The sequence below is a fragment of the Parambassis ranga genome, chromosome 18 (genome assembly GCF_900634625.1).
Source record: "Parambassis ranga chromosome 18, fParRan2.1, whole genome shotgun sequence".
NCBI lineage: Eukaryota > Metazoa > Chordata > Actinopteri > Ambassidae > Parambassis > Parambassis ranga.
The window spans coordinates 3,016,332-3,040,819 of NC_041038.1; the positions used below are offsets into that span (position 1 = coordinate 3,016,332).

Genomic DNA, 24,488 nt, shown 5'->3' on the forward strand with positions numbered 1-24,488 from the left:
AACTGGAAGAAGTTTTGTTTCTTGTAAGTCTGTTGGTAAAATCTGACATCTGAATAAACTACCATTTCTCCACTGTGTTTCTGTGTAGCTGATCTGTAGGAGGTTCTGGGATGACACACTGCTGCATAGGTAATTGCATCTCCAGCCTGTAAGACATAAAAATACATATTTTTTACTTGTTTATAGATATTTATAAGATCATGTCTTCTACTAGGTGTTTGTATTAGAGACACATGGTCTCTTAGATTTCTATTATTGTAAATTAGAGAAATCAAAGAAATTACCCGATTGCCTTCTGAAGATGCATCACTGGATCTGGATTATGCTAAAAAAAATAAGTAAGACCTGTCACTGGGTGTAACAACCAATCACTCTGCTTGATATGTAAGATCATACAGTTTAACATACTTGTTAGATTCTTTCTGTAGTTCTTGCAAAGTCTGGCACTTATTTTCAGAAGAGTAGATCATTTCAGGAGCCGAGTGATGAGAGCTTTTCAGCCACATGACACTAGGGTGTTATGCTGCACATTGACCAGTGTGAGCAGAACAGCTGAGAGTCACAGAGTCTGGTGACCAGACTGACTGAGAGTCTGGCTGCTAGAGTCACTGATCAGCTTTGCACCTTAGAAAAGAAAAGAACCATTGAACTGTGATCATTTGCTGTGTGGTCTCATTTTTAACAAAATAGCATTGATATGTGTAGAATGTGTCAGTGATACCTTTTATCACCAGAAGGGTTCCTTGTCCAAACTGAACTTCATCTATAGATATAACTCCACAGTAGTATGTGCCAGCGTCTTCCATGTTATCGAGGATATGGTCAGATCATTTTTTTTTTCTGATTTTACAGAAAAATGATGAAACTGCTTTTTGAATGTTGTCACATTATATAACACATCAGTTTGGTCTGTACCACAGTCTTTCTCTTGCATCATTATGAACATGACATGTTACAGTAACAGTGTCTCCTACTTTCACTGCTTGGAAAGAAGCCGGCTGAGAGATGTAAACTAACTGTACTTCTGAAAGAAAACAAACAGGACCTAGTTGATGCATGTCAAACCACATAAAATATCTCATAAATAGACTTTTGTTACTTACACACAGACCAGAGCAGGGTATAGAAGGCACGTCATCTGTTTCTTCACAGCACATCTGACTTCCTAAAGTGTGAGTGAGAGCAGTCTTATATAGATTTAACTTAGGTGTCTGATTGGTTTATTGAATTTGGCCTTGCCTGATTGGCTGATGAAGAAATCAACAGGTTTGATTACAACAGAAAAAACTGTATGATATCCTGATATCCTTTGTTTATATATTCTAGTCCTATTTAATCAGCTCATATAGATAGCTTACAGTATCATCAAGATGGATTCCAACTGTACCAACCTAAATCTCAACATATAGATTAGCAACTTTCAATAAACCTAATGGTTCCTGGTTCGATTCTGAGTAGGGCGTTTCTGTATGAAGGTTGCATGTTCTCTCTGCCTGCGTGGGTTTTCTCCGGCATTTTAAAGACATGCTTGTCAATTTTTGTGCTTAGTTTAAAATGTATTACATGCCTTACACTTGCTCTTGGCTTACATCATGGCATTAACCAGGGAGCCTGTGAAGTATGTGCATCCGCTTTACTTACTTACCGTTTTTGTGGCATCAAAAAAACACTGACAGGAAAAGGTTTCATTGTAAAACCTTTATTGCAAGAAGGCTTTCAGATTTATAGGTTTTGCTGAAAAATGCATGCATCCAGGCCTACTGTCTCACACTGCTATACACACATTCAGTCTGTGTTGTTGTCTTTCTTCTTGATCTGTTGGCCTTGAAGTCTAGTACAGTAGCATAATGAAGGTTCTCTCCATCCTGACACACCTGGTGAAAGAAAAGTCCGTCATTTATTCTTTAACATACAGCACAAGTGACATGACCGAATATTTCCTGCTATGACACCTGCCAGACTAAATGTTAGACTTACTACTGTATTAGGAGTGGATTCACTTGGAAATATTCCAGTGGAGTCTGAGTGTGAGACACAGAATTAAATTTCGTTATTCATATGTAACAGGCTCTTTGTACTCGACATCAGCTTCAAAGAGTAGCAGTTACCTGTACCTTGGCCAGATCGCTTGTTCATCTTGAACACTAAGAAAGCCAGTACAACGGTCAGGATGGTGGTGAATGCCAAAGCTCCACTCAAGAAGTACACCAAGACAAGAGATTTCACCCCATCTGCAGGAAACATGAAGATGTTACTGCGTTTTATTTTTTTCATTCATAGTTTTGCAACTTCATTGCCAACTAGTATGTTTAAATGGATACTGGTTGTTTTAATTGTTGGTCAATAGATATGAAGCATGACTGTAACTTTGGTGGAGTAAATGTGAGGTTTTAGTCAGTTGTAGAAAAGCAGAAAATATTCTTCTGTAACTGCAGTCACTGGAAACACAGTATATTTCTCAACATTTGTTCCCATCACAAAAGACCAGTATTAAAAAAAATAGGATGAAACAGCACTCAGATCTTCATGGAAAGTACAACTATGCACAATATTGAGTCTTTACAGTGTGTAACTTTTAGACTTCATCATAGGAGATGAGCACTTCTTCAATATTACTTACCCTTCACTTCTTTGAGCTCTTTCTCTCCTCCAAACAGTATGTGTCCACATGAGGCAACAGCACAGTAGGCATCATAATTTGACAGGTTCAGATTCTTCGGTGGCAGATTGTACAAACAGGTGTTTGTTTGTGTTTTTGGTTTCCTCTCACACTGGTCATTCCTGCCTCCATGGGTGTAAATGAGTCCTTGATGAGATGTTTCTGAGTGTCTGAACCAGTAAACACTGTGTTCTCCATCACAGCTCCCAGAGTGTACTGTACAGTTCAGCGTCACAGAGTCTCCTGCCTGGAGGCTTTCAGATGCTGGCTGATGAACCAGTTTAATGCTCCCTGAGCCCTTAACATTGACTGTAATGCCTTCACAAAATTTGAAGTCATATAAATTGCTGCTAATGCAGTAGTAGGTGGCAGAGTCTGACACTCTCAGATCTGCTATCCTCAAGTGGTTTTCTTGCTTTCCACTCTCCAGTGAAAAACGTGGATTTTTGAAGTCGTCCTGAAAGCTGCCGTTGTTATTATGCCTGTAGAACGTAGACAGCAACACTGGTCTTTTTCCCACCATTTGTTTGTACCAGAAAAACATCACTGCTACATCATTGTCACAGTAGCATGGCAAAGTTGTAGATTCTCCAATATCATGTGATTGAAAGTGTGACAGTTGTTTCATATTTGTCCTCTGGGCTGTGGAGACTAAGAAAAAAAACAAAGTAATGTAATGCTGTCAGAATGTACATGTGAAGTAAACAAAAACACTTACCCATATTTGCCTCAAAGAGACATGTGAGAAACAAGGCAAAGATCGGAGGTGTCATCGTGCTTCTGATGCTGTGATGACTGACTGAATGTCTGTATGTTCTACACTCTGCACAGAGAGGACTGTGTTTGATTGGCCAATCAGTCTGAATGTCCTATTTTAGAGGCAGTGAACACTTGTTCAGTACCACCTCCTTGACAATTGGTACTTTATCATTAACAACATGAGGCTTTTAGTACAAGTTTATATCACTATACACTTTTGCTTTTTATTTAACCACAGATTATGTATCAGAGTGATTTTGAAGTTTGGTATTGTGGTGACTACCACTGGCCTCTTGGCAATTCCTGACCTCACCTAACTCTACTTGACCCACAGAAGTGCAAAGAGCTGGAGCACGAATGTAGCTGAAGCCTTCTGGTTACATCTTGATGGCTAGTAATCCAGTACACCATTTTTTGGTTTGGCAGCACACAGGTCGGCAGAATTTGTTACTAAACTTGCACAGGCTGTCTTTTTTTTTAACAGTAAGTAGTTTTTAGAAAACCTCAGCTTATTGATTGACAGATGCTTCTTTCTAAATCCATAACATTGTCTTTGCATCCTTTATGAGTTATAGTACTAGGGTTTAAAATCATTCTGCTGCGTCGATCAGACATTTCACATTCATGTTTACTTAAAATGGCGCTTGTCTAACAGCTGCTTCGTAAAATGGCTTCTTTTTACATCTTTGTCAGAGCTGCTATTCATTGTGGCCTAAAAGCCGCAGGCCAGTCTTCATGTATTCAAGCTACAGGATGCAAGTTTCCACTAGCGGAAAGTAGTTCTTCTCACCATATTTACCACAGGACTCAAAACAAAAGTCAAATGAGAGCTGGCTGCTTAAAAGGCTGCAGCCTCCGCTTAAGCTTCTGGTTAAAAAAAGACATAAATAGATCTGTGGGGGCTTTTTTTATGCCCTGTTATGTCTGCAGTGTGTACTGTACATTACATCGCTTTTGCTTTTTTTTTTGCAAATTTTACTTGACACTTCTTGGTTTTATTTGAATTGTGCATCTGACTGTAACTTTTGTTAATCACAGATCAAGATTGGAACCCTTTGGCTAAAGAAATAGCCCCATTGAAAATTGATAAAACCCAGAGGTCAGAAGTCAGTGACTTTTTTAATGTAATTTTTAGAAGCCCAATTCTTTTCTAGTGTGTTCTGTGGCACACTGAAAAGAGTGCCACAGAACAGATCAGGTCTGTTGACCGGACTGACTAAAAGTCTGGCTGCTGGATGACAGACTCACTCACCTTTGAACCTTAGAAAAGAAAAAGGAACAGCAGCTGTTAGCACTCTGATCAGATCTGACTGATTATACTCTATCTATGATAAAACATGAATACCTTTCAGCATCAGAAAGGTTTCTGATCCAAAATTCATGTCATTTAGGTGCACGACTCCACAGACGTATGTCCCAGTATCTTCCCAAGATGTTGCAGAAATGCTCAGGTGACTGTTGCTGATGTCTAAATGACGGAACGGTGTTGAAATCCATCAGCCAGTAGCCAAATGAATCATTATCTTAGGTCCACATGTCCTTTCCATGACGACAACAGTTTGTTGTATGTGATCCAGTTGCCGGATAAATAGTGTCTTCCCAATTTAAATAAATAATGTTGCTGTTGCAACAGGTGATAGATGGCAGAGTGACATATTTTCCAGCAGTTGCCGCTATTTAGCCTCATTGTGATGCAGCCTTATTTTACTTTTTATGCATCTGTGGATGTGGAAGAATTTTGTTTTTCGGGGAACGTAGTCAAGGCTGGGGGCATTTGTTGTCAACTATAAAGTACTGCAGGAAACACTGATGTCATGAATCAAACTCCTGTACAAAATACTCACAGAGTGCCTCATCAGGAATACTACTAATAGTAGAGTCTGTGGTGAAGACAGTGAAGGTTCCCTCAACTGGAGCCTAGAGTGCAGTTTCAGAATGAGGAGTTGTTGTTTTTAGCTTACTCCTTTACAAAGCATATTGCTAAAAAAAAACTCTAGTAGTTATAACTACTAGTTATTTTAGCAGTGTCTATATTATTTTATATATTTTATATATTGTAAAATATAGGGGCAGCAGTGGCTCAGTGGTGAGCAGGGTTGTCCAATAACCAGAAGGTTGGCGGTTCGACCCCAGCTCCTCCCTAGTCATTGTTGTGTGTCCTTGGGCAAGGCACTTTACCCGATCGGCGGTGGTCGGAGAGGCCGTAGGCACACCTTGGCAGCCACGTCTCCGTCAGTCTCCCCCTGGGGAGCTGTGGCTACCACTGGTAGCTTACCACTGCCAATGTGTGAATGTGGTGTGAAAGAATAATGCATCTCAATGTAAGCGCTTTGAGTGCCTGCCCAACAGAGCAGAAAAGCGCAATATAAGACCAATGCATTATTATTATATATTATATATTGTATATTTTTTGGGGGACAACAGTGGCGCAGTGGTATAGCGGGGTTGTCTAGTAACCGGGAGGTTCGATCCCAACTCCTCCCTAGTCACTGTTGTGTGTTCCCTCTGGGATTATGTTTATGTGTTACTGTTGATGTGAAAGCTGCCCCTGCCAGATCATATATAATAGCATATAATATAAATACTTGGTACCACATTGTATGATTTTATTTCCATCATATCAATCACACAGCTTAACTCATGCCAGTCAAATTAGTTTTATGCGAAATAGGTCACAAATGCTATTGTTCTTCATAAAAATCTGTTTTTTGATCAGCCTATTTTGACTGTGAATGAATATGACCAGATGATATGACTCCACATCTGTGAAAAGCCACACATTCTAAAGCAAAAGACTGCAAATGGTTAGACCCGTTTAGACAATACTAATGCAACCTCTTCCTGAAGTAATGTTGCAGTGGTTCATTGTGGTTTGTGGCTGCACTTACATATACAAACGATCACAATGCATGAAACCACAAAAATGTTAACAGTAGTGTTGCTTTTACAGACAACACACAAACAATGGAAAATCTTTATTGATAAACTGATCAAACACAGGAGAAACCCTTCCAAAACATCATAACTTTATAATTACACCACCATCACATGGAAAAAGAGCCAGGGGTTTGTGGGACATGATCACGTTTTACAGTTAAGCTATTGACAGCTATATTCTGACTATTCTGCTGATATTTCAATAAAGCTAAATCAATGAACATATTACATCTTTTTCTCTGTAGACAAACAAACAGCCTGCCCGAACTTCAATTTTGGACAGAACATTACAGATCAATTTGCTATCACAAGCCCTAGTTATGGAATCTCAGTTAGTAAGCAGCTAAAAGAAATGTACGAATGCACAGAGACCAGACATCATATGTACACAATGTCACATATGAGGTGAAATGACACAGGCAGACAATACTCCTGTTATATTCTAATTCTTCACGCTGGAGTACACACATTTGTCCTCTGTGTCCTCTCTGTGCCTTCTTGATCTGTTGGCCTTTGTCACGCTTAAAGCAGCATAGTGGACATTTTCCTCACAGCCCTGGTAATAAAATGAAGAAAGTCACTGTGTGTAAATATTTGTTATGATTCAAAAATATGTTTGAATAATACCTGTGCGTTGGTTGTGGAGGAAGCTGAAAGTCTTGTGCGAGATTCTGAAACAGAATGGAAAGCAGTGTTTCTATAATGCTATGCTTAGTCATTGTGTACCATACACAATAACAGCAGCATTTACCTGCACACTGGCTGTTTCTCTTACTTATAGTGTACAGAAAGGAGCCCAGTAAAAGTGTCAGGATGGTGGTGAATGCCAAAGCACTGCTTAAGAAACACACCAAGACGAGAGACACTTCCTTGTCTGCAGTGAGAGACCGACACGTTACTCTGCATTTAGCCTTTCTTTGACCAGATAGTAATCACAGCTCTTTATCAGATGAAATTACTTCTGACGTCTGACAATTCTACTCACCCTGAATGTCCAGTTTGTTCCCGCTTCCAAACACTATGTGTCCACATGAGGCAACAGCACAGTAGTAGGTCCCATTATGTAAAGGATTCAGATTCCTCAGTGGCAGGCTGTACACACAGGTGTGAGTTTGTGTGTCCACTTTCCTCTCACACTGACCATTCTTGCCTCCATGGGTGTAAATGAGTCCTGGACGAGACTCCTCAGAGTGTCTGAACCAGTAAACACTGTGTTCTCCATCACAGGTCTCAGAGTGTACTGTACAGTTCAGAGTCACAGAGCCTCCTGGCTGGAAGCTCTCAGACACTGACAGACTGACTGAAGGTTTCAGGTTCAAACCTGAACCCTTTATGCTGACTGTAACACCCTCTCTGAATTCAAAGCTTACTGAAAAGCTACTTGCACAGTAATAAGTAGCTGAATCGGAAAACTGCAAATCCGAAATCATCAAGTGATTTTTCCCATTTCCAGTGTCCAGTGAGAAGCGTGGATTGTTCTTGTATTCATCAAGAAAAGTAGCATTTTTATCATAAACGTAGAACTTAGAAATGAGCTTCGGTTTCTGTCCCAAAGTTTGCTTATACCAGAAATATCTTGCTACCAGCTGAGTGTCATAGAAACATCGCAAAGTTACATTTTCACCAACATTAGCTGATATAAAACCAGTCTTCCGAGTGAGATGAACAGATGAGGACTGACATGTCTTCTGAGCTGAAGGGAGAGAAAAGAGAAAGCAAAGACAGTCAGTTTAATCTGACACTACACAAAATAAGTTTAAGAAACTGAAAACTATTATGTTGAAAAACACAGCTCACCTAGTTTTCCCAAGAACAGACACATCACATAGAAAACAAACTTTGGAGAAGTCAACATGTTTAAATCGGTGACCTGACTGTAAAGAGTCCTGCTCTACATCTTCACTGTCTCTTAAAAGACAAGACTGTGTTTGATTGGCCAATGTCCTGTTACAGAAACATGATCACATGTTCACAGCCACCTATAGTGTTACGTGTAGGATGGGTTGGTGAATGGTGAAGAACAAAATGGCTCTTCAACTGAGATCTGAAATCACCAAAATATAAACAGCAACATCACTGATGAGTCGTGTTTTAAATTTGTGAATAGTACTGTGTTTGATTTCTTTAAAGATCTTTCTTTAGGATTAGAGGTTTCATTAGAACTTCCATGTTTCTACAGTACCCCAGGAGAGAAATATCAACAACTAAACAACGTAACCTAATCACTTGATGTAGCAAGGCTTCTCCATACAGCTCTAAATGACAGCATCAGTATAAGATATGTGCCAGTTCTCATGCTATGCATGAGCATATAGCTTATAAGGGTGGAAACGGCCATTTCATTTGAGAATTCTCAGTTCTTTCTGCCTCCTTGTTCTAGGGCTGTGTCTTTACATATCACACCCTTCAAAGGATGTTCACCCTAAAATGAGACACAGCTAAAGATATAATTTAAGGGTGCAACTATACCTTATATTAATTCTTTATACTTAAGTTCTTACGTTATATGTTGTGTTCTCTGTATGTCCAGCACATATGGCAGTATTGACAGTAAAGCTGACTTTAACTTTGACTATAGGTGCCTGACAGTCATTGTAGGTTGTTTTTGTGTGTCTGGAAACTTTGATATCCTTTTCTTCTGGTGTTTACCAGAAGAAAAGGTACTTTAGCTGGTACTTTAGCTTGGTCTTGGTCTTTTCTTTCTTACCACCTCAGGTGTTCACTCAAGAGAGACTAAGACCAGAAGTGATTTATTTGTCCACCCTATGTGTGGTTTATTGCTGCAGAGATATCCCCCTTTGCCAGTGACAAGGGTGTGTGACCTGACTGTGAGGCTCAGTTTATTCTCAGGGAAAACAAAATCAAAATTGTGAGGTACATTAACAAAATGGACACTGAGTTGTTAGTCATTGTAAACTTGTTTAATGTTTTTACTTGTAAGTACAAGTAACATTGATTACAAGTTACATTGATAAAAGGAGGCATATTACACTTTTTAAGATGATGTGTGTGACAAAAATGAAACGTATATGGCTTTACTGCTTTACACTGCGGTACACACATTCAGTCCAGGTGTTGTCCATCTGTCTTCGTGACCTGTTGATCATGTTTTTTCTTGAATTTTTAAATTGGTAATCCTGATGATGAAAAGAAGTCAGACAAAGATGTATTCAGTGACAGTTTTTAGTTTTTATTTTAACATGAAACAAAAAATACCTTTAAAGTGTTTGCAGAGGATCTTATATGACACCCTGGAAAACAGAAGAGCATGTATTGATTAACAGGCTCAGTCAATGCATATTCTCTTTGTTGACACTGATTACCTTTACAGAGGCAGCTATCGGACTTGTTCATTACACACACCAGGAAAACCATTTGCACAATCATGAAAGCCCCGCTCCAGACATACACCAACACAAGAGCGTTCTGATCTGCAGACAGATTTAACTCTTTATTATTTAACTCTGAGTGTGCACTTAATTAGACAACTGTGTTTCTACTCACCCTTAATGTCCAGTTTGGTTCCCTTCCCAAACACTATGTGTCCACAGGAGGCCACAGCACAGTAATAGGACCCAGCGTAAGATGTGTTCAGGTTTCTCATGGGCAGACTGTACATACAGGAGTGAGTCTGTGTATTTTTCTCACACTGATCATTCTTCCCTCCATGAGTGTAAATGAGTCCTGGAGACTCCTCAGAGGGTCTGAACCAGTAAACACTGTGTTCTCCATCACAGGTCCCAGTGTGTACTGTACAGTTCAGAGTCACAGAGCCTCCTGGCTGGATGCTCTCAGACACTGACTGACTGACTGAAGGTTTCAGGTTCAAACCTGAACCCTTTACACTGACTGTAACGCCCTCTGCAAATTCAAATGTTACTGAAAAGCTACTTGCACAGTAGTAAGTAGCTGAGTCTGAAATTTGTAAATTTGTAATAGTCAAGTGATTGTTTCCATTTCCAGTGTCCACTGAGAAGCGCGGATTGTTCTGGTATTCATCAAGAAAAGTAGCATTTTTACTGAAGACGTAGAAGATAGAAATAAGCTTTGGTTTTTCTCCCAAAGTTTGCTTATACCAATAAAACATTTTCACCTTGCTGTCATAGAAACATCGCAAAGTTACACTTTCACCAACATTAGCTGATTTAAAACCACCCTCCTGATGAACAGATGAGGACTGACATGTCTTCTGAGCTGAAGGGAGAGAAGAAACAAAACAAACACACAATATGAAAACAAAAGCATGGCCATACACTTTAAAAGTTACAGTCACAACTCACCTACTTCCACCAACAACAGACAGGTCAGAAAGAAGACAACCTGTAAAGATGTCATCATGTTGAATAAAGGGACCCTTGCTTCCTCTCCTTACTTTTCACAGAAACACTGGTTGGCCAGCAGGAAGCGACACAGTATGTCTCAGCAAGGAAGCATGATCACATGTTCACTGCATCCTGTAGCAAGTCTGGTTGTTGAGAGACTTTGCATGCATCGAAAAATATCGAGGACACTGCTTCTAGCTTTTTGGTGGTAAAAATCAAATAACTACAGAAACAAAACAATGAAGTGAAAAACCACAGCTAGCCTGCTGATCTCTCTGATGTTCCATATACACCTATATTGGTTAGTATTGGAAACAGACGGCCACCGAATACAGTGTTTATATTCTGTATAAATCACATAGGAAAAGCAAACCAATACCTGATATTCTGATACAAATATCACAAAATCAAAATTCCATATACAAAACTTTAAATGCTAAACTATTTTTTATGAATGTTAGTGCTTTAGAAATTACTTCTTCACCACAACAGACTGGTACATTGACTGCATGGCTGCAGAAGCTGCACTGATCTTCCTGTCAATCTCCTGTTCCATCCTTCCTTACTTGTGAGCAAGACACTGATATACTTGAACTCCTCCACTTGAACTCCATTACATCCCAGAATGTACCAAATAGTTTAGTCACAGAAACTCCTGGCTAGATGCTGTCAGATGCTGGTTGATGGACCTGATCTGACCTATGAGGATTTCTTGTTTTACTACACCCAATTGTGCCACTCGAATGCCCTTTCTGTAGGTCTAAGTAGGTTTTCTGCTGCAGTTTCACTTTCAGAATGTATTTCTGTAAAAGCTCTGCATAGTTTTGCAATGCTTTGGTGGCCTTTGTCTGCACACACACACACACACACATATTATTTCTTCAACATGGTGGTTTTTAGTGGCATAATACAAATCCAGCAGTGCACTGCATTCTGGATTGAATTGGAGGGATGCACATTTCAAGTGTGTAGACTGCATATAAAGATAAAGTCCTTTTGTTAGGTTACCTGAAACGTTATTTTGAAGCTCATCACTACTTCGGCAACAACAGATAAAGAGGTGCAGAGAGAGTGGATCCGAGGCAGTAGGTAACACAGAGTGTGGAATTATATAAGGTTACCTACGCACTGACATGATACAGAGCACATATTTACTCGTTATGTATGCTTACACTCAGAGAAAAAGGGAGGTCTTCACTCCCTACACACACACACATACACCCTTACAGGGAGTTCGGGAGGATGTTATCCGTCATTCCTGGAACACTTTTGATGCGGTGAAGGCCGAAGCACTGGGAGGCATCAGACGTAAGATAAATCATCCAACATAGGAGTGATACAGAGTGTTTCACAGAAATATGTTAGACCAATTATAATAATTGGTAGGTGGGAATAAAAGGGCAACATTTCCCAATATGGTAATACCAACGAAGGTCTTGAAAAACTGTTTATCTATTATGCAAATGTACCTCCACTTTTGAATAAAACGAGCCTGTGTCCAGGGAGGGGCAGAACACTTATGGAGGGGAGTGAAGCAGACTGAAAGGCCTGTGTTCACTGAGTGTTCTCCCTTTGCAAAGGCGAAACTACAAACCAAGTGTATTGTCTTTCACTCAATGTTCTGATTACAGAAGACGGAGTCTGACAATCCGGGGTGACCAGGGAAGGTCATGACAATTGACAGACAGCTAGTGACCTCTTACAGCACCCAAAGCAGGCACACCCTTAATTATACAAACAAATGTAACTGTAAAAACGTATCCCTGTGAAGATATTTGAACATTTGTAGTAAAATCTAATAACATAAACTTACAACTTGTGAAACTTCATTTTTAAATTTCACTCTTTATTTGAAACTGATTGGTGTTGAAATATAGATTGCTATTACATGTATGCATGGAAAACACAGTAACTGTCAGAGCATCAAAGATGCTGTCAGAGTCCACTATTTAAACTAAACCTTTAAACTATAGTGACCATTTCCAGCTTCAAAGAAATGTTTACAATTATTCTAAAATTAGAGACATGCAACATATCCAGCTCTACTGTTTCACACTGGTGTACACACATTCACTTGTGTTGTTTCTCTGTCTTCTTGTTCTGCTGGGCATGTTATCTCTTAAAGCAGCATAATGGAGGCTGTCTCCATCTTGATTTCCCTGAAGACAAAAAAAAGAATGTAGGTCAAAATTTTTAAGCAAATCCTATGTGGTAATAATGTGTTTAAATTAAATCGTTTGGAAAGCTGATTGTTTTTACCTCTATGGATTGAGCTGAAAATCGAGCTTGAGGTGACAGTGAAACACAGATGCATACAATTAGTTGGAGAAGCAAGAAAATCATTAATAAAAGTTGTCAGTATATGCATTACCTGATTGCAAGCAGTTTCTTCTCCTTATCTTGTACACTAAGAAAGCTAGCAGCACAAGCAGGGCAGTGGTGAAGGTCAGAGCTCCACTCAATACATACAGTAAGACAGGAGATTTCCTTTCACCTTCTGGGACAAAGATATTAGCATCAGAGACCTTAGTGTGTTTTCTGTTTGCATCCGTGAGAATGTTACTCACCCTTAACTTCCAACTTGGTCCCATTTCCAAACAGTATGTGTCCACAAGAGGCAACAGCACAGTAGAAGATCCCAGTATGAGACAGATTCAGGCTCTTCATAGGCAGATTGTAGACACAGATGTTTGCCTGTGTGTTCCTCTCACACTGATCATTCCTGCCTCCATTGGTGTAAATGAGTCCTGGATGAGACTCTTCAGAGTGTCTGAACCAGTAAACACTGTGTTCTCCATCACAGGTCCCACTGTGTACTGTACAGTTCAGAGTCACAGAGCCTCCTAGCTGGATGCTCTCAGATGCTGGCTGATGGACTCGGATATTTAAACCTGAACCCTTTATGTTCACTGTAGTGCCGTCTGCAAATTCAATAAAAAATGAAACCCTTCTTGCACAGTAGTAAGTAGCTGAGTCTGACATGCGTGAATCTTTTATTTGTAGGTTGCCAGTCTGAGTATTCAGTACGAAGCGTGGATTGTTGTTGAAGTCACCATTAAAAGTGGCATTTTTATTAAAAGTATACAGCGTGGCGATAAGACTTGGTATCTGTCCCAGATTTTGCTTGTACCAGTAAAACCTTGTTGCTCCCTCTTGTTTATAGAAACAGGGTAAAGTCAAGCTCTCACCAACATTAGCTGATATGAATCGCCTCTCCTTAGAAAGAGTTGAGGAGAGCTCCAGGTTAGTCAGCTGAGCTGAAAGGAAATGAGAGAGAAATCATTGGACTGAGTACGTTCAAATATTTTTGAAATATGTTTAAGGAGAAGTGATGTTAAAATCACCAAACCTCACCTGTATTCTCCAAAAACAGACATGCGAGATACAAGGCAAACGTGGGAGGTGTCATCATGTTCAGACTGCTGTGCCAAATGAGAAGAACTTTGACTTACCTCCACTCCTCAGAGACAAGGCTCTTTGTGATTGGCCAGTTGGAAGTTATATATAGTCCACATGACTACAAGTTCGCTGACACCTACTGTACACTGAGATCTGGTTCACTGAAGAGAATCACATACTGAGAGGTATACTCTGAATATAGTGAGATTTATAAAATATATAAATAAAAATAGACTTCATGCTGGCCACAGAACTATTTCTAAGACTTATTTGTTAAGTAGTTTTATTTTATTGTTGCCTATTTTTGGGCAAAACTCACACACTTTGGAGCAAGTCTAGGCAAGATACTTGATTTCACACTTTCTGTTACAGAAACCCGGCTTTCATTGAGTTTTAAGGAAACAATGTATTCAGTACAAATCTGCTTTTCCAATTGTTTAAGTGTGTTTATTTTTGACAATTCTATATGCATGACAAAGGACCAGTCATTGTCTATAGTGTTTGAATGGATGTAACAACTCACCTCATCCACCACTACACTTTGATGCTTATTTCCTTTGCTTGAGAGTTGAGTCCCACACATCTGCTGTGTGTTTCATCCTCGGCTTTATTTGATGTATAGGTTTAAGATGCTGAGCCTAGCTGTTTAATGAGCAGGTACTACCGTATTTTTCGGACTATAGGTCTCACCACAGTATAAGTAGTAGTATTTCTTGTAGTATAGTCCGAAAATACGATAAATTAATCTAATCTATAAATTAGATTTGAGTCTTAAATGATGTCCAGCAAACCAAGCACTATTTGTAACAAGTGTGCATAGTTGTATGAAGCAGGGAAGGATATAGGAAGTTGAAATGGAAACATTTCTTCCACCTAACCTGAACCACAAGTCAAAACAAAACAGACCTGACATTCACAACAGTCATGAAGCACAAACAAGAATGAGCATGAATGGATTTGATTGATGGAATGATTGATTAATTTTATATATTTATGAGCATTCCGTCAATTCTGTCTTTCTTTTATTTTTTTCTTTTAGTTATATTTAGTTATGTATACAGAGATAATAAAGACAAAAGATTTGGAAACCAGGGCACTACACCGCACAGACTAAACCAACAGAGAGCAGAGTTTTCTAAATTAAAAGTCTACATCAGATCTTTAAAGCAATTCTAGTCTTTTTCACACATGCACTCCATTCCAGATATTCTCTGGATAATAACTGGCATGGTGAATTCACAGCAAGCAGGTGCAAATATTCATGATATTTATGGCGAAACTTTGTACTTTTTCTCTTGGCCTGTTCAGTAGTGATCTCTCTTTTGTTTATACTTCAATTAGTTTGCAAGCAAGAAAATCGTTAATAAAAGTTGCCAGTGTAAGCATTACCTGGTTGCAAGCAAGCACAGAAACAGTTAATATTATAGATGAGTCTTCTGCTGCTACTGCCCTTCTTGCACTTAAACTCTTCACTCAGAGCTGCATGTGTGAACAAGACACACCTTTTATACACTTCTGTGTTACATGTGTGAAAGGCTGTTGTCCTTTGTCTATGCATTTACACTGGCATAAACACATTCATTGTGGTTGTTGTTCCGCTTACTTCTTGATCTGCCGAGTACATTTGTCTTTAAAGCAGCATAATGGAGACTGTCTGCATCCTAGAAATGTGTGAGAGTAGATCAGAATGTGGTTTCAAACGCATAATTAAATCAGTGATCATTTAGAGGTTAATAAAAATGCCATTTACCTCTGTGTATGTGGAGGGAGCTGAAAATCCTACTGTGGCTTCTGCTTGTAAAATAAATATTTATATGATTATGGTGAGATTATGAGATCCAGGGATTGTAGCCCAAGCTGCTTGATATATATTACAACTGGTTACCTTTAGACTGGCAGCTGTTTCTCCTGTTTGTCTTGTACAGTAAGAATGACAGTAACACAGTCAGGATGGAGGTGAAAGTCACCGCTGCACTCAAGAAATACACCCAAACCAGAGACTGCATCTCACCTGCATGTCAACAGAAACACAGCTTTCAGCCTTAACATAAAGTTTCATTTTTATCACATATCAGCAAATCACATAACCCATGATAGAAGTTACTCACCCTCAAAGGTCCCATTCCCAAGTAGTAATTGTCCACATGAGGCGGATCCACAGTAGTAGGTCCCAGTGTGTGCTGTACAGTTCAGAGTCACAGAGCCTCCTCTCTGAGCGCTCTCAGATGCTGACTGATGGACCAAAGCTTGGATGTGCCAACTTGAACCCTTTACACTGACAATGACGCTCTCTAAAAACTCCAGTGTGTACATATAGGAAATACAGTAGTAAGAAGCTGAATCTGAAATGTGTAGGTCAGAGATTGTGAGGTGAGCTTTGTCGTGTCCTCCGTCCAGAGTGAAACGTGAATTGTTGAACTCATTGTAAAAGATGCCAGTTGCTCCAGATTTACTAAAGCTTGAGATAAGCCGTGGTTTGTGTCCCAGAGTTTGCTTGTACCAGGAAATCCTCACAGAGGACTCACCCTTAAAGAAACACTGCAACGTCAACTTGTCGCCAACATCAGCTGACATAAATCTAATGTCTTGATGTGTAGAGGACGCTCTCAGATCAGTTGTCTGATCTGAAGTGGAATGAAAGACAGTTAAATTAATGAGTGTATAATGAGTGAGCATACATGAAGATTAGTCCACATCAGAATAAAGCAGCTTACCTGTTTTTCCCAAGAGCAGACATGACAGACACAAAACAACCACTGGAGATGCCATCGTGTTCAAACTGCTGCGTGACTGAAAGAATATTAATACTGTCTCCACTTCTTCAGGGATGGGACAGCATTTGATTGGCCAACCAGAGGTGACACATGATTACACGTGCAGTGCAGGTTACAGAGCCATGTTTGGTATGTGACAAGAAATAACTGTAACCTTACATTTACTTTGAAGAGGAATCCGGCAAAGAGGATGAGACTCATCAGACTTTTAAAAAATGAGAATTTACTAACTGTTAGTGTCCTTGCATATTACATATTAGACTTTTAACCATATTTAACCAGTCAGCTTTTAGTTATTTTCCATATTACTTTTAGATTTCAAATGAACTCTTTTGAGACTGACAAGTGTTAGCTACATATATTAAATGTACACTTTTTAAGGTTTACTGCAGGACTTCTTTAGGAGTTATTTATATGAAAGTGCAGACACACTTCCTGCTGTAACCACCAAGACCACCACATTGACACAAAGGACACAAAAAGACCATGTGATCAGCAGTCACCCCCCCATAAGCAGGTCCAGCCTTCATGTGTCTCAGTTTCTGCAGTGCACTTTGGTCATTATTGAATCATGTTCTAGATGAGCAGTTACTGAAGCTCCTGTCATCTCTCCCATCTGTCATCAGTGAACCTTTTTTCAAAGTGTTTTTTTCACCAAGTACTAGAGCACTTTTGGCGAAGGATCAAATACTTATTTCATTTATGAAAATGTGAATAAATGTATTTATTATTATTTATAAATGTATTACTTTTTTGAAATGCATTTATCTGGATTTTTTGTTAAGTTCAATTACTTACAGCTATGCAATGAAAGCAGCACAATATGTCTTAGTACCAAAGGACAGGAAGAACCTTCTGCACTGTAAAATGTAATTGTAACATTACTTAAAAATATCAAGTGGTCTTAACTCATATGTGCTTACTTTGTTGACTCTACTAAGTTATATTTAGTTAATAAAACGTTAATGTAGAAAGTATTAAACTCATCAGCCTCGAGTAACTAAAAAACTGTGAACCTTAACTAAAAAAGGCAGGTGAAGGTCTGGATGGTTGAGCTAAGGCCCCCTCCCCACCTATGTGGCTATGCAGACTGAGGTGGACCTCTAAGTCTTGCAGTCTTCCAGTTTGGTGAAGTACCAACACACAGGTGTTGGTAAATTTCTTAAAAACATTTTAAGCATGTTGAGTGACACTGTAAAAGTGTGGTCATTCAAAGATGAATTCATCTGTGTAGTGTGTTCAAGACAGTATTAAATTAAGGTAATTATAGTCATTGTTTTATTTTTTCTGTAGACATATCTTTACCCTCCGAACCACTTTCACTCATGGTCCCTCCATTCAGGGACGTAGTGTCAGGCTATTACATTTTACAGTGCAGTGAATAGCTGAAACATTGATTTTCATTGAGGGGGGCTGTTAGGGTATACATGTGTACGTGTCAACATCAGAACAATACCAGGTTTGGGTGGTTGTGTAAACCCCCCATCCTCACCTGATGTGGCCGTTGCATTGTAGTTTTACATTCCACACACACACACACACACACACGCCAGGTTAACACACTCAACCAGCATAATGGAGTAAAACACAACACAATACCCAGCAAATAAAGCTTTATTAAAACAGGAAGTCACAAGAACAGCTAATTCATTCACCCAGAACTAGCCCCACATAGCAGTTTTAATCAAATTATTTATTCATATGTATGAATTTGTGCATAGAAACTCTGGATTCAGTTATGTTACTGGAAGATGGTGCTTGTTCACAACAGAAAAAAAAGCATGCCTTGTTAGCCATTTAAAGCCGAGATCACAGCAGAGACAACTGCAAACACCAGGGGACCAATAGTTGTTTATACTTTCTAGTCCAGTTGCAAGTCCTCTTGGAGGAGACTTTTGTATACCTGACAAATTATTGGCAGCAGTGGGTGTCTTTTTCTGTTTTGGCTTTCCAGCAAACTTGCATGTTAGTGTCCTTAGCTAGGTTTTTAGCTTTGTCACACATATGTTTCCATACATGAGTTTTCACCCAAGTGGAACCTCGTGTACCTGTGGATGAAGAAAGACGCAAATGATACATGTGATACCTGGGTAAAGCTTGTTATTATTTTCCAAAACTGTGGATATCATCTACAGGTCTGTGACCAGATGTGAACTTGGTCTAAGTCTGACTGTTGATCACAGGGAAGACATGCTATTACATCTCAAAACCTACACCTGAAATCTCCTTTATCATTCCTTTATGCCGGAGTAAACACATTCAGTCTGGTTGGTGTTTCTCTGTCTTCTCGATCTGTTGGGTAGCTTAACATTCAAAGCAGCGTAATGGAGGCTGTCTGCATCTTGACAATCCTGATGACAACAAACAAACAAACAAACATAGGCATAGATTAGAATATCTTCTCTAAAACAGCAGTTTTAGTGGTGGTTAATATAACATTAGGATTGGATTTTACCTCTTGATTTGTTGCAACTGGAGATGATGATTGTACTAGAGGCTCTGGTGGTGAAAGCACAACAACAGTTCTGATTTAAATGTTACATTCAGTATTCAGTATATTAAAGCTGTCACTTCAAAGCACGTATTATTATTACCTTTAGACTGACTCGTGATTATCTTGTACAGTGAGAAAGCCAGTGACACAGCCAAGAGGGTGGTTAACGCCCAAGCTCCACTCAAGAAATACACCAAGACAAGAGATTTTGCCTTATCTGTAAAGAGTAAGGGGACCAGATGTTTATTTTATCTTAATATATCAGTTTTGATCTGAAAACATTATTGTTACTTACTTTTAAAGTTCAGTGTTGTTCTGTTGCCTAATATAATGTGTCCACATGAAGCCACGGCACAGTAGTAGGTCCCAGCATGAGAAAGATTCAGGTTCTTCATTGTCAGGTTGTACACACAGGTGTGTGTTTGTGTGTCCACTTTCCTTTCACACTGATCATTCCTGCCTCCATGGGTGTAAATGAGTCCTGGACGGGACTCTTCAGATTGTCTGACCCAGTAAACACTGTGTTCTCCATCACAGGTCCCAGTGTGTACTGTACAGTTCAGAGTCACAGAGCCTCCTGGCTGGATGCTCTCAGACACTGACTGACTGACTGAAGGTTTAAAGTTCAAACGTGGATCTTTTACACTCACTGTAACGCCCTCTGCAAAAGTCAATACAAATGTGAAGCTCTGTGCACAGTAATAAGTAGCTGAGTCTGAAATTCGCAAATGTTTGATTGTCAAGTGATAAGAACCATTTTCTGTATCCAGTGTAAAGCGTGGATTATTGTTGAATTCATCGTAAAAAGTGGTTCTTGTTTCAAGCATATAGAGAGCTGAGATGAGCCTTGGTCTCTCTCCCAATGCTTGCATGTACCAGAAGAGCCACGCTGACTCATCACCATGATAGAAGCACTGCAAAGTCACATCCTCCTCAGCATTAGCTGGTATAAAACCACTAACTTGTTGGACAAAAGAGGACACTCTCAAATTAGTCTTCTGTGCTGAAGTGGAAAGAAAAGAAAAGAAAAAAAAAGAATTCAGCGTAACAATCACTTTGCTCAAAAGAAACTGACACAGAAACACACTTACCCATTTTCCCCAAGAACAGACACATCAGACAGAAGACAAGCTGCGCAGATGTCATCATGTTTGATTTCTTGTGTTGAATGGAGAGAATCTTGATACTTACTTCACTCTTAAGAGACAAGACTGTGTTTGATTGGCCAATCTCAAGTGACACTGTACATCCCACTTAGAAAACATAATCACATGTTCACTGTCACCTATGATGTCACTTTTGGTTGCGAGGACGAGCATGTTAAGAGATGTTTGAAGAAAGAGGCTCTTTATAAAAAGCACTTGTAAATTACTAAATATTATTATTTATACGTTATTTGTGGAATTTGTAGTTCTATTATTAGTTGGTATATTTTTACTAATATTAGTGTTCTGTTTATTATTATTACTATTACTATTATTATATATAATTATAATCAGATGCATCTTGGGTTCTCCAAAATCCACTGTTTGTGGATGGTGTAGTGGTGCTTGGTTTAAGGTGTGTTTATGTGGGAGTGTAACCACCTCCACATCCTGCCTCCACACCTCCACTGTAGCTGCTACACTTACTGATACACATCAGGATAAAAGGGTCTCAGTGTGGTGATTAGACCATGCTGTTACTGTGGTTTTTATTATAAAACATTATAACATGTCTAATAGAGTACCTTACCTCACACACTGCAGTTGTAGGAGAAAAGTAACCAATAGTGGCAGAAAAGTGTAAATAGTCTTCTCTTCACCACAAGCACTGCAGCTGCATGCTGGTGCTAAATGGTGAGCAAGTTTTGTGTGAGACCTAGTTAGCCTCCCTAACTTTCTGTTTATGCAGGAAACACATGCAGTAAATTTGCAGACACATTTTTTGTCAGTTCTGCTGTTTTGTTTAACCATCCATCTACTCTTACCACCCCTGTTTTTAAGGATGGGGCCACTTTGAGTGACAGGTAGGTCACAGCTATCAAAATAGTCTTAATTTCCTGAGATTCTGTACAGAGATATTCACAAGTATTTTTTTCCAAGTCAGGTCTTGTCTTTGAGGGTAAAGCCAACTTTTGTCCCAAGTCCAAGTCAAGTCTCAATTCAAGTCTCAAGTCATTGAGGGCAAGCCTAAGTGAAGTCACAAGTCTTTGTTTGTGCGCCTTAAATGTGACTCAAGTCCCCATCTCTGATTCTGGAATCAGTCATGACTCTTGTTCACTCTTACAACCAACAAATAAACCTGGGTGTGATTTCCAGTTGCAGTTTATAGTTAACAGACCTTGCTGTGATGAGTGAGTAACAATAATTTACTAATGGATTGGCAACTAGGCTATCAAATGCCATAAAAGTGTAATACACTTTTTATATCCTGCCATCAAGACTATAATGCACAATGAGATGTACAGAAATGCTTTCAGGACAGTATATCCAGTCTGTACAGTTCAGTGGCTGCCTGCAATCTGATGGAGGTTACTGTGTTGTGACTTAAGAGGAAGTTGATTGTAAGCATTATGTTACCACAAGTAACAGTGAGAGTAACCTTACCTTCCCTTTCATGTTGTCAGCATCTATTGACATGACATTTAAAGATGGTATGCTAAAGACCCACACATGAATTAAAACTTTATTTCTCTCATTTTAAAAAATAAACAAAGTTTCTTGAATCTGAATCTGAATTAAAAATGCAGTGTAAACCGGGCATACATGTTTGGATTGTGCAGAAAACCACACACACACCACACCTATTGCCTGCACCCACATGGGCAAAAAGTGTGAGGCGTAGTTTATACATACACAGAGTGGGAACATAGGACACCATAAGCTTGTTTAATATGTTTATTTGGAAGCAACCATTTACAGTCATCATGTTTAATAGAATGCATGATACACTCAAGAAGATAAAGTATGAGTTAAAGATAAGAACATATCCAGCTCTACCACGTTACACTAAAATACACACATTCGCTCCAGCTATCATCCATCTGTCTTTTTCATCTGTTGATCTGTGGGGAATGAATAAAGAGCAAATCAAACATGTATTCTGTTACAGAACATATGTTTAATCCAAGCAGATATTATTTTGTGGAGGGCTCTGACAGTCTTGCATGATGCTCTGGAAAGCAAAAGGAAATCCTCTCCTCAATATAACACATTCAGCCGATGGCTGTTCATCTTGTTGATCACACACACTAAGAAAACTGACAGCATGGTGCTGAAAGCAACAGCTCCAGTCAAGATGTCTTCCCAGAAAGTATCAACTGTAGAGTCTGACAGCAGGACACGTTACAGTGTGTTAACTGTGAGCAAAAAATAAAACACACACATGTTGCTACTCACCCCAAATGTCCAGTTTGTTCCTGCTTCCAAACACTGTATCCACATGAGGCAACAGCACAGTAGAAGATCCCATTATGTAAAGAATTCAGATTCCTCTATGGCAGGCTGTACATACAGGAGTGTGTCTGTGTGTTTGTCTCACACTGGTCATTCCTGCCTCCATGGGTGTAAATGAGTCCTGGACTGCTCAGAGGGTCTGAACCAGTAAACACTGTTCTCCATCACAGGTCCCAGTGTGTATTGTACAGTTCAGAGTCACAGAGTCTCCTGGCTGGATGCTTTCAGATGCTGGCTGATAGACTCTGATATTTAGACCTGAACCCTTTACATTCACTGTAATAACATCTCCAAATTCAAACTTGTATGCATAACAGCCTATACAGTAGTACGTAGCTGAGTCTGAGATCTGTAAATGCGAGATTAACAAATGGTTCTTGCCATTTTTGCTTTTGAGTGAGAACCTTGGATTGTCTTTGAATTCACCATTAAAGGTGCTGTCTTTATGTTTGTAGAAAGTAGAGAGGAGCTTTGGTTTCTGCCCCGGAGTTTGTTTGAACCAGTAGAACATGGATGCAACGCTGTCTTTATAGAAACACCTTAAAGTCACATTGTCACCAGCATTAGCTGATATAACGCCACTCTCTTGACGCACACGTAATGACATGTTATTGTCAAGTGCCACTGCTGAAAAGAAAAGAGATTAAGAGGCTCTGATTATAGCAATAGTTGCAAGAATAAAGTTATCGTCAACCATGGGTATGTATTAATAAGAATGTAAATGGATTCAGGTCTTACTCCTCCAGAACAGATAGATTAGATATAAGACAAAGCTCAGAGAATTTATTGTGGTCAAAGAGACGCAATGAATGATGAGACCCTCCATAGGTTCTCTTCTCTTAGAGAGAGGACTGTGTTTGATTGGCTAACAAGAAGTGACACGGACTGTCTTATTTTGGAAACACATGTAAAGTGCCGCCTCCATTTTAAGTCTTAGGTCATGATACAAAACATGTGGTCAGAGGTAGTTGAATCATCATTTAGTGTTTTTTAGAGTTTGGAATACAAACACAATTACACTGAAACACGTGTGTTCTCAGGTCAGAGTAAATATTGGAAGCAGAATCGGGTCTTATGTGTCTCGATGCTTCAAAGCTGCTATATGCTGATTTGGCCCCCAAGCTTTATTTACCGGAAACCTCTGTTTGGCCACGTGCAGTATTTGATGTGCTGCTCGTCTGCTCTTAAAAAGCTGCCTGCTCTGTATGGAGAGACATTTTTCACACTTTGTTCAACTGAAACATTTGCCACATTTCAGGTAAGTTGGCCTTCCTGTGTTAAAGCTTCCACTAATTTGAAACTAGCCCTGCTTCATGTCACCTACTCAACAGCAGATGATGCTGGAAAGTAGGCTCAAATGCAGCATGCAACAAGAGAATAATTGCATCATGCTCCATTGACTTTACGGCCTCATTTTCTGGAACACTGGGGAAAAAATTGCCAAAAAGCACTAAAAGCGCTTCACCAAACTTTTTTGCGTTATGACCACCTGCAAGCTTCCCACTGTCTCTGTACCACCTACACAGCAAGATAGAATGAAGGCACAACAGTCCCACAAAGAAACAGGCATTGTTGTTCTTCAGTAAAGACCAACCACAACATAGCAAAACATGTTTACAGTCTGGTATAAAAGATTATTTTAGTGTTTAGTGGTAAATTTTAATTACACAAAGTGATTTATAATTAAGGGCCTTTTCTATGACAGGT

At 39.3% G+C, this 24,488-nt stretch overlaps 6 protein-coding genes and 1 pseudogene across 6 annotated transcripts; all 7 read right to left on the reverse strand.

The window, feature by feature from the left end:
- Positions 1–1,757: 1,757 nt before the first annotated feature.
- Positions 1,758–3,489, reverse strand: LOC114451181 (uncharacterized). The gene is made up of 5 exons (XM_028429756.1): positions 3,378–3,489; positions 2,621–3,310; positions 2,115–2,231; positions 1,978–2,021; positions 1,758–1,874 (listed from the first exon to the last, which is right to left on the reverse strand). Exons 1-5 carry the CDS (start codon positions 3,430–3,432, stop codon positions 1,758–1,760), a joined length of 1,023 nt encoding a protein of 340 aa, XP_028285557.1. The 5' UTR covers positions 3,433–3,489.
- A 2,676-nt stretch (positions 3,490–6,165) lies between these two features.
- Positions 6,166–8,221, reverse strand: LOC114450837 (uncharacterized). Its single transcript, XM_028429238.1, has 5 exons — positions 8,153–8,221; positions 7,341–8,048; positions 7,107–7,229; positions 6,983–7,026; positions 6,166–6,911 (listed from the first exon to the last, which is right to left on the reverse strand). Exons 1-5 carry the CDS (start codon positions 8,208–8,210, stop codon positions 6,798–6,800), a joined length of 1,047 nt encoding a protein of 348 aa, XP_028285039.1. The 5' UTR covers positions 8,211–8,221; the 3' UTR covers positions 6,166–6,797.
- Positions 8,222–9,342: 1,121 nt separating this feature from the next.
- On the reverse strand, positions 9,343–10,722 carry LOC114450884 (signal-regulatory protein beta-2-like). Its single transcript, XM_028429306.1, has 5 exons — positions 10,636–10,722; positions 9,860–10,549; positions 9,679–9,786; positions 9,572–9,606; positions 9,343–9,492 (listed from the first exon to the last, which is right to left on the reverse strand). Exons 1-5 carry the CDS (start codon positions 10,691–10,693, stop codon positions 9,391–9,393), a joined length of 993 nt encoding a protein of 330 aa, XP_028285107.1. The 5' UTR covers positions 10,694–10,722; the 3' UTR covers positions 9,343–9,390.
- A 1,997-nt stretch (positions 10,723–12,719) lies between these two features.
- Positions 12,720–14,094, reverse strand: LOC114451182 (uncharacterized). The gene is made up of 6 exons (XM_028429757.1): positions 14,032–14,094; positions 13,866–13,934; positions 13,245–13,598; positions 13,049–13,174; positions 12,937–12,962; positions 12,720–12,836 (listed from the first exon to the last, which is right to left on the reverse strand). Exons 1-6 carry the CDS (start codon positions 14,087–14,089, stop codon positions 12,720–12,722), a joined length of 750 nt encoding a protein of 249 aa, XP_028285558.1. The 5' UTR covers positions 14,090–14,094.
- A 1,532-nt stretch (positions 14,095–15,626) lies between these two features.
- Positions 15,627–16,852, reverse strand: LOC114450757 (immunoglobulin kappa light chain-like). The gene is made up of 5 exons (XM_028429119.1): positions 16,791–16,852; positions 16,185–16,700; positions 15,962–16,087; positions 15,827–15,867; positions 15,627–15,737 (listed from the first exon to the last, which is right to left on the reverse strand). Exons 1-5 carry the CDS (start codon positions 16,843–16,845, stop codon positions 15,627–15,629), a joined length of 849 nt encoding a protein of 282 aa, XP_028284920.1. The 5' UTR covers positions 16,846–16,852.
- Positions 16,853–18,871: 2,019 nt separating this feature from the next.
- LOC114450749 (uncharacterized) lies at positions 18,872–20,498 on the reverse strand. Its single transcript, XM_028429096.1, has 5 exons — positions 20,436–20,498; positions 19,640–20,347; positions 19,445–19,561; positions 19,306–19,349; positions 18,872–19,201 (listed from the first exon to the last, which is right to left on the reverse strand). Exons 1-5 carry the CDS (start codon positions 20,491–20,493, stop codon positions 19,082–19,084), a joined length of 1,047 nt encoding a protein of 348 aa, XP_028284897.1. The 5' UTR covers positions 20,494–20,498; the 3' UTR covers positions 18,872–19,081.
- A 2,321-nt stretch (positions 20,499–22,819) lies between these two features.
- LOC114451183 (Ig kappa chain V region 120-like) lies at positions 22,820–23,388 on the reverse strand (annotated as a pseudogene).
- Between the last annotated feature and the right edge of the window lie 1,100 nt (positions 23,389–24,488).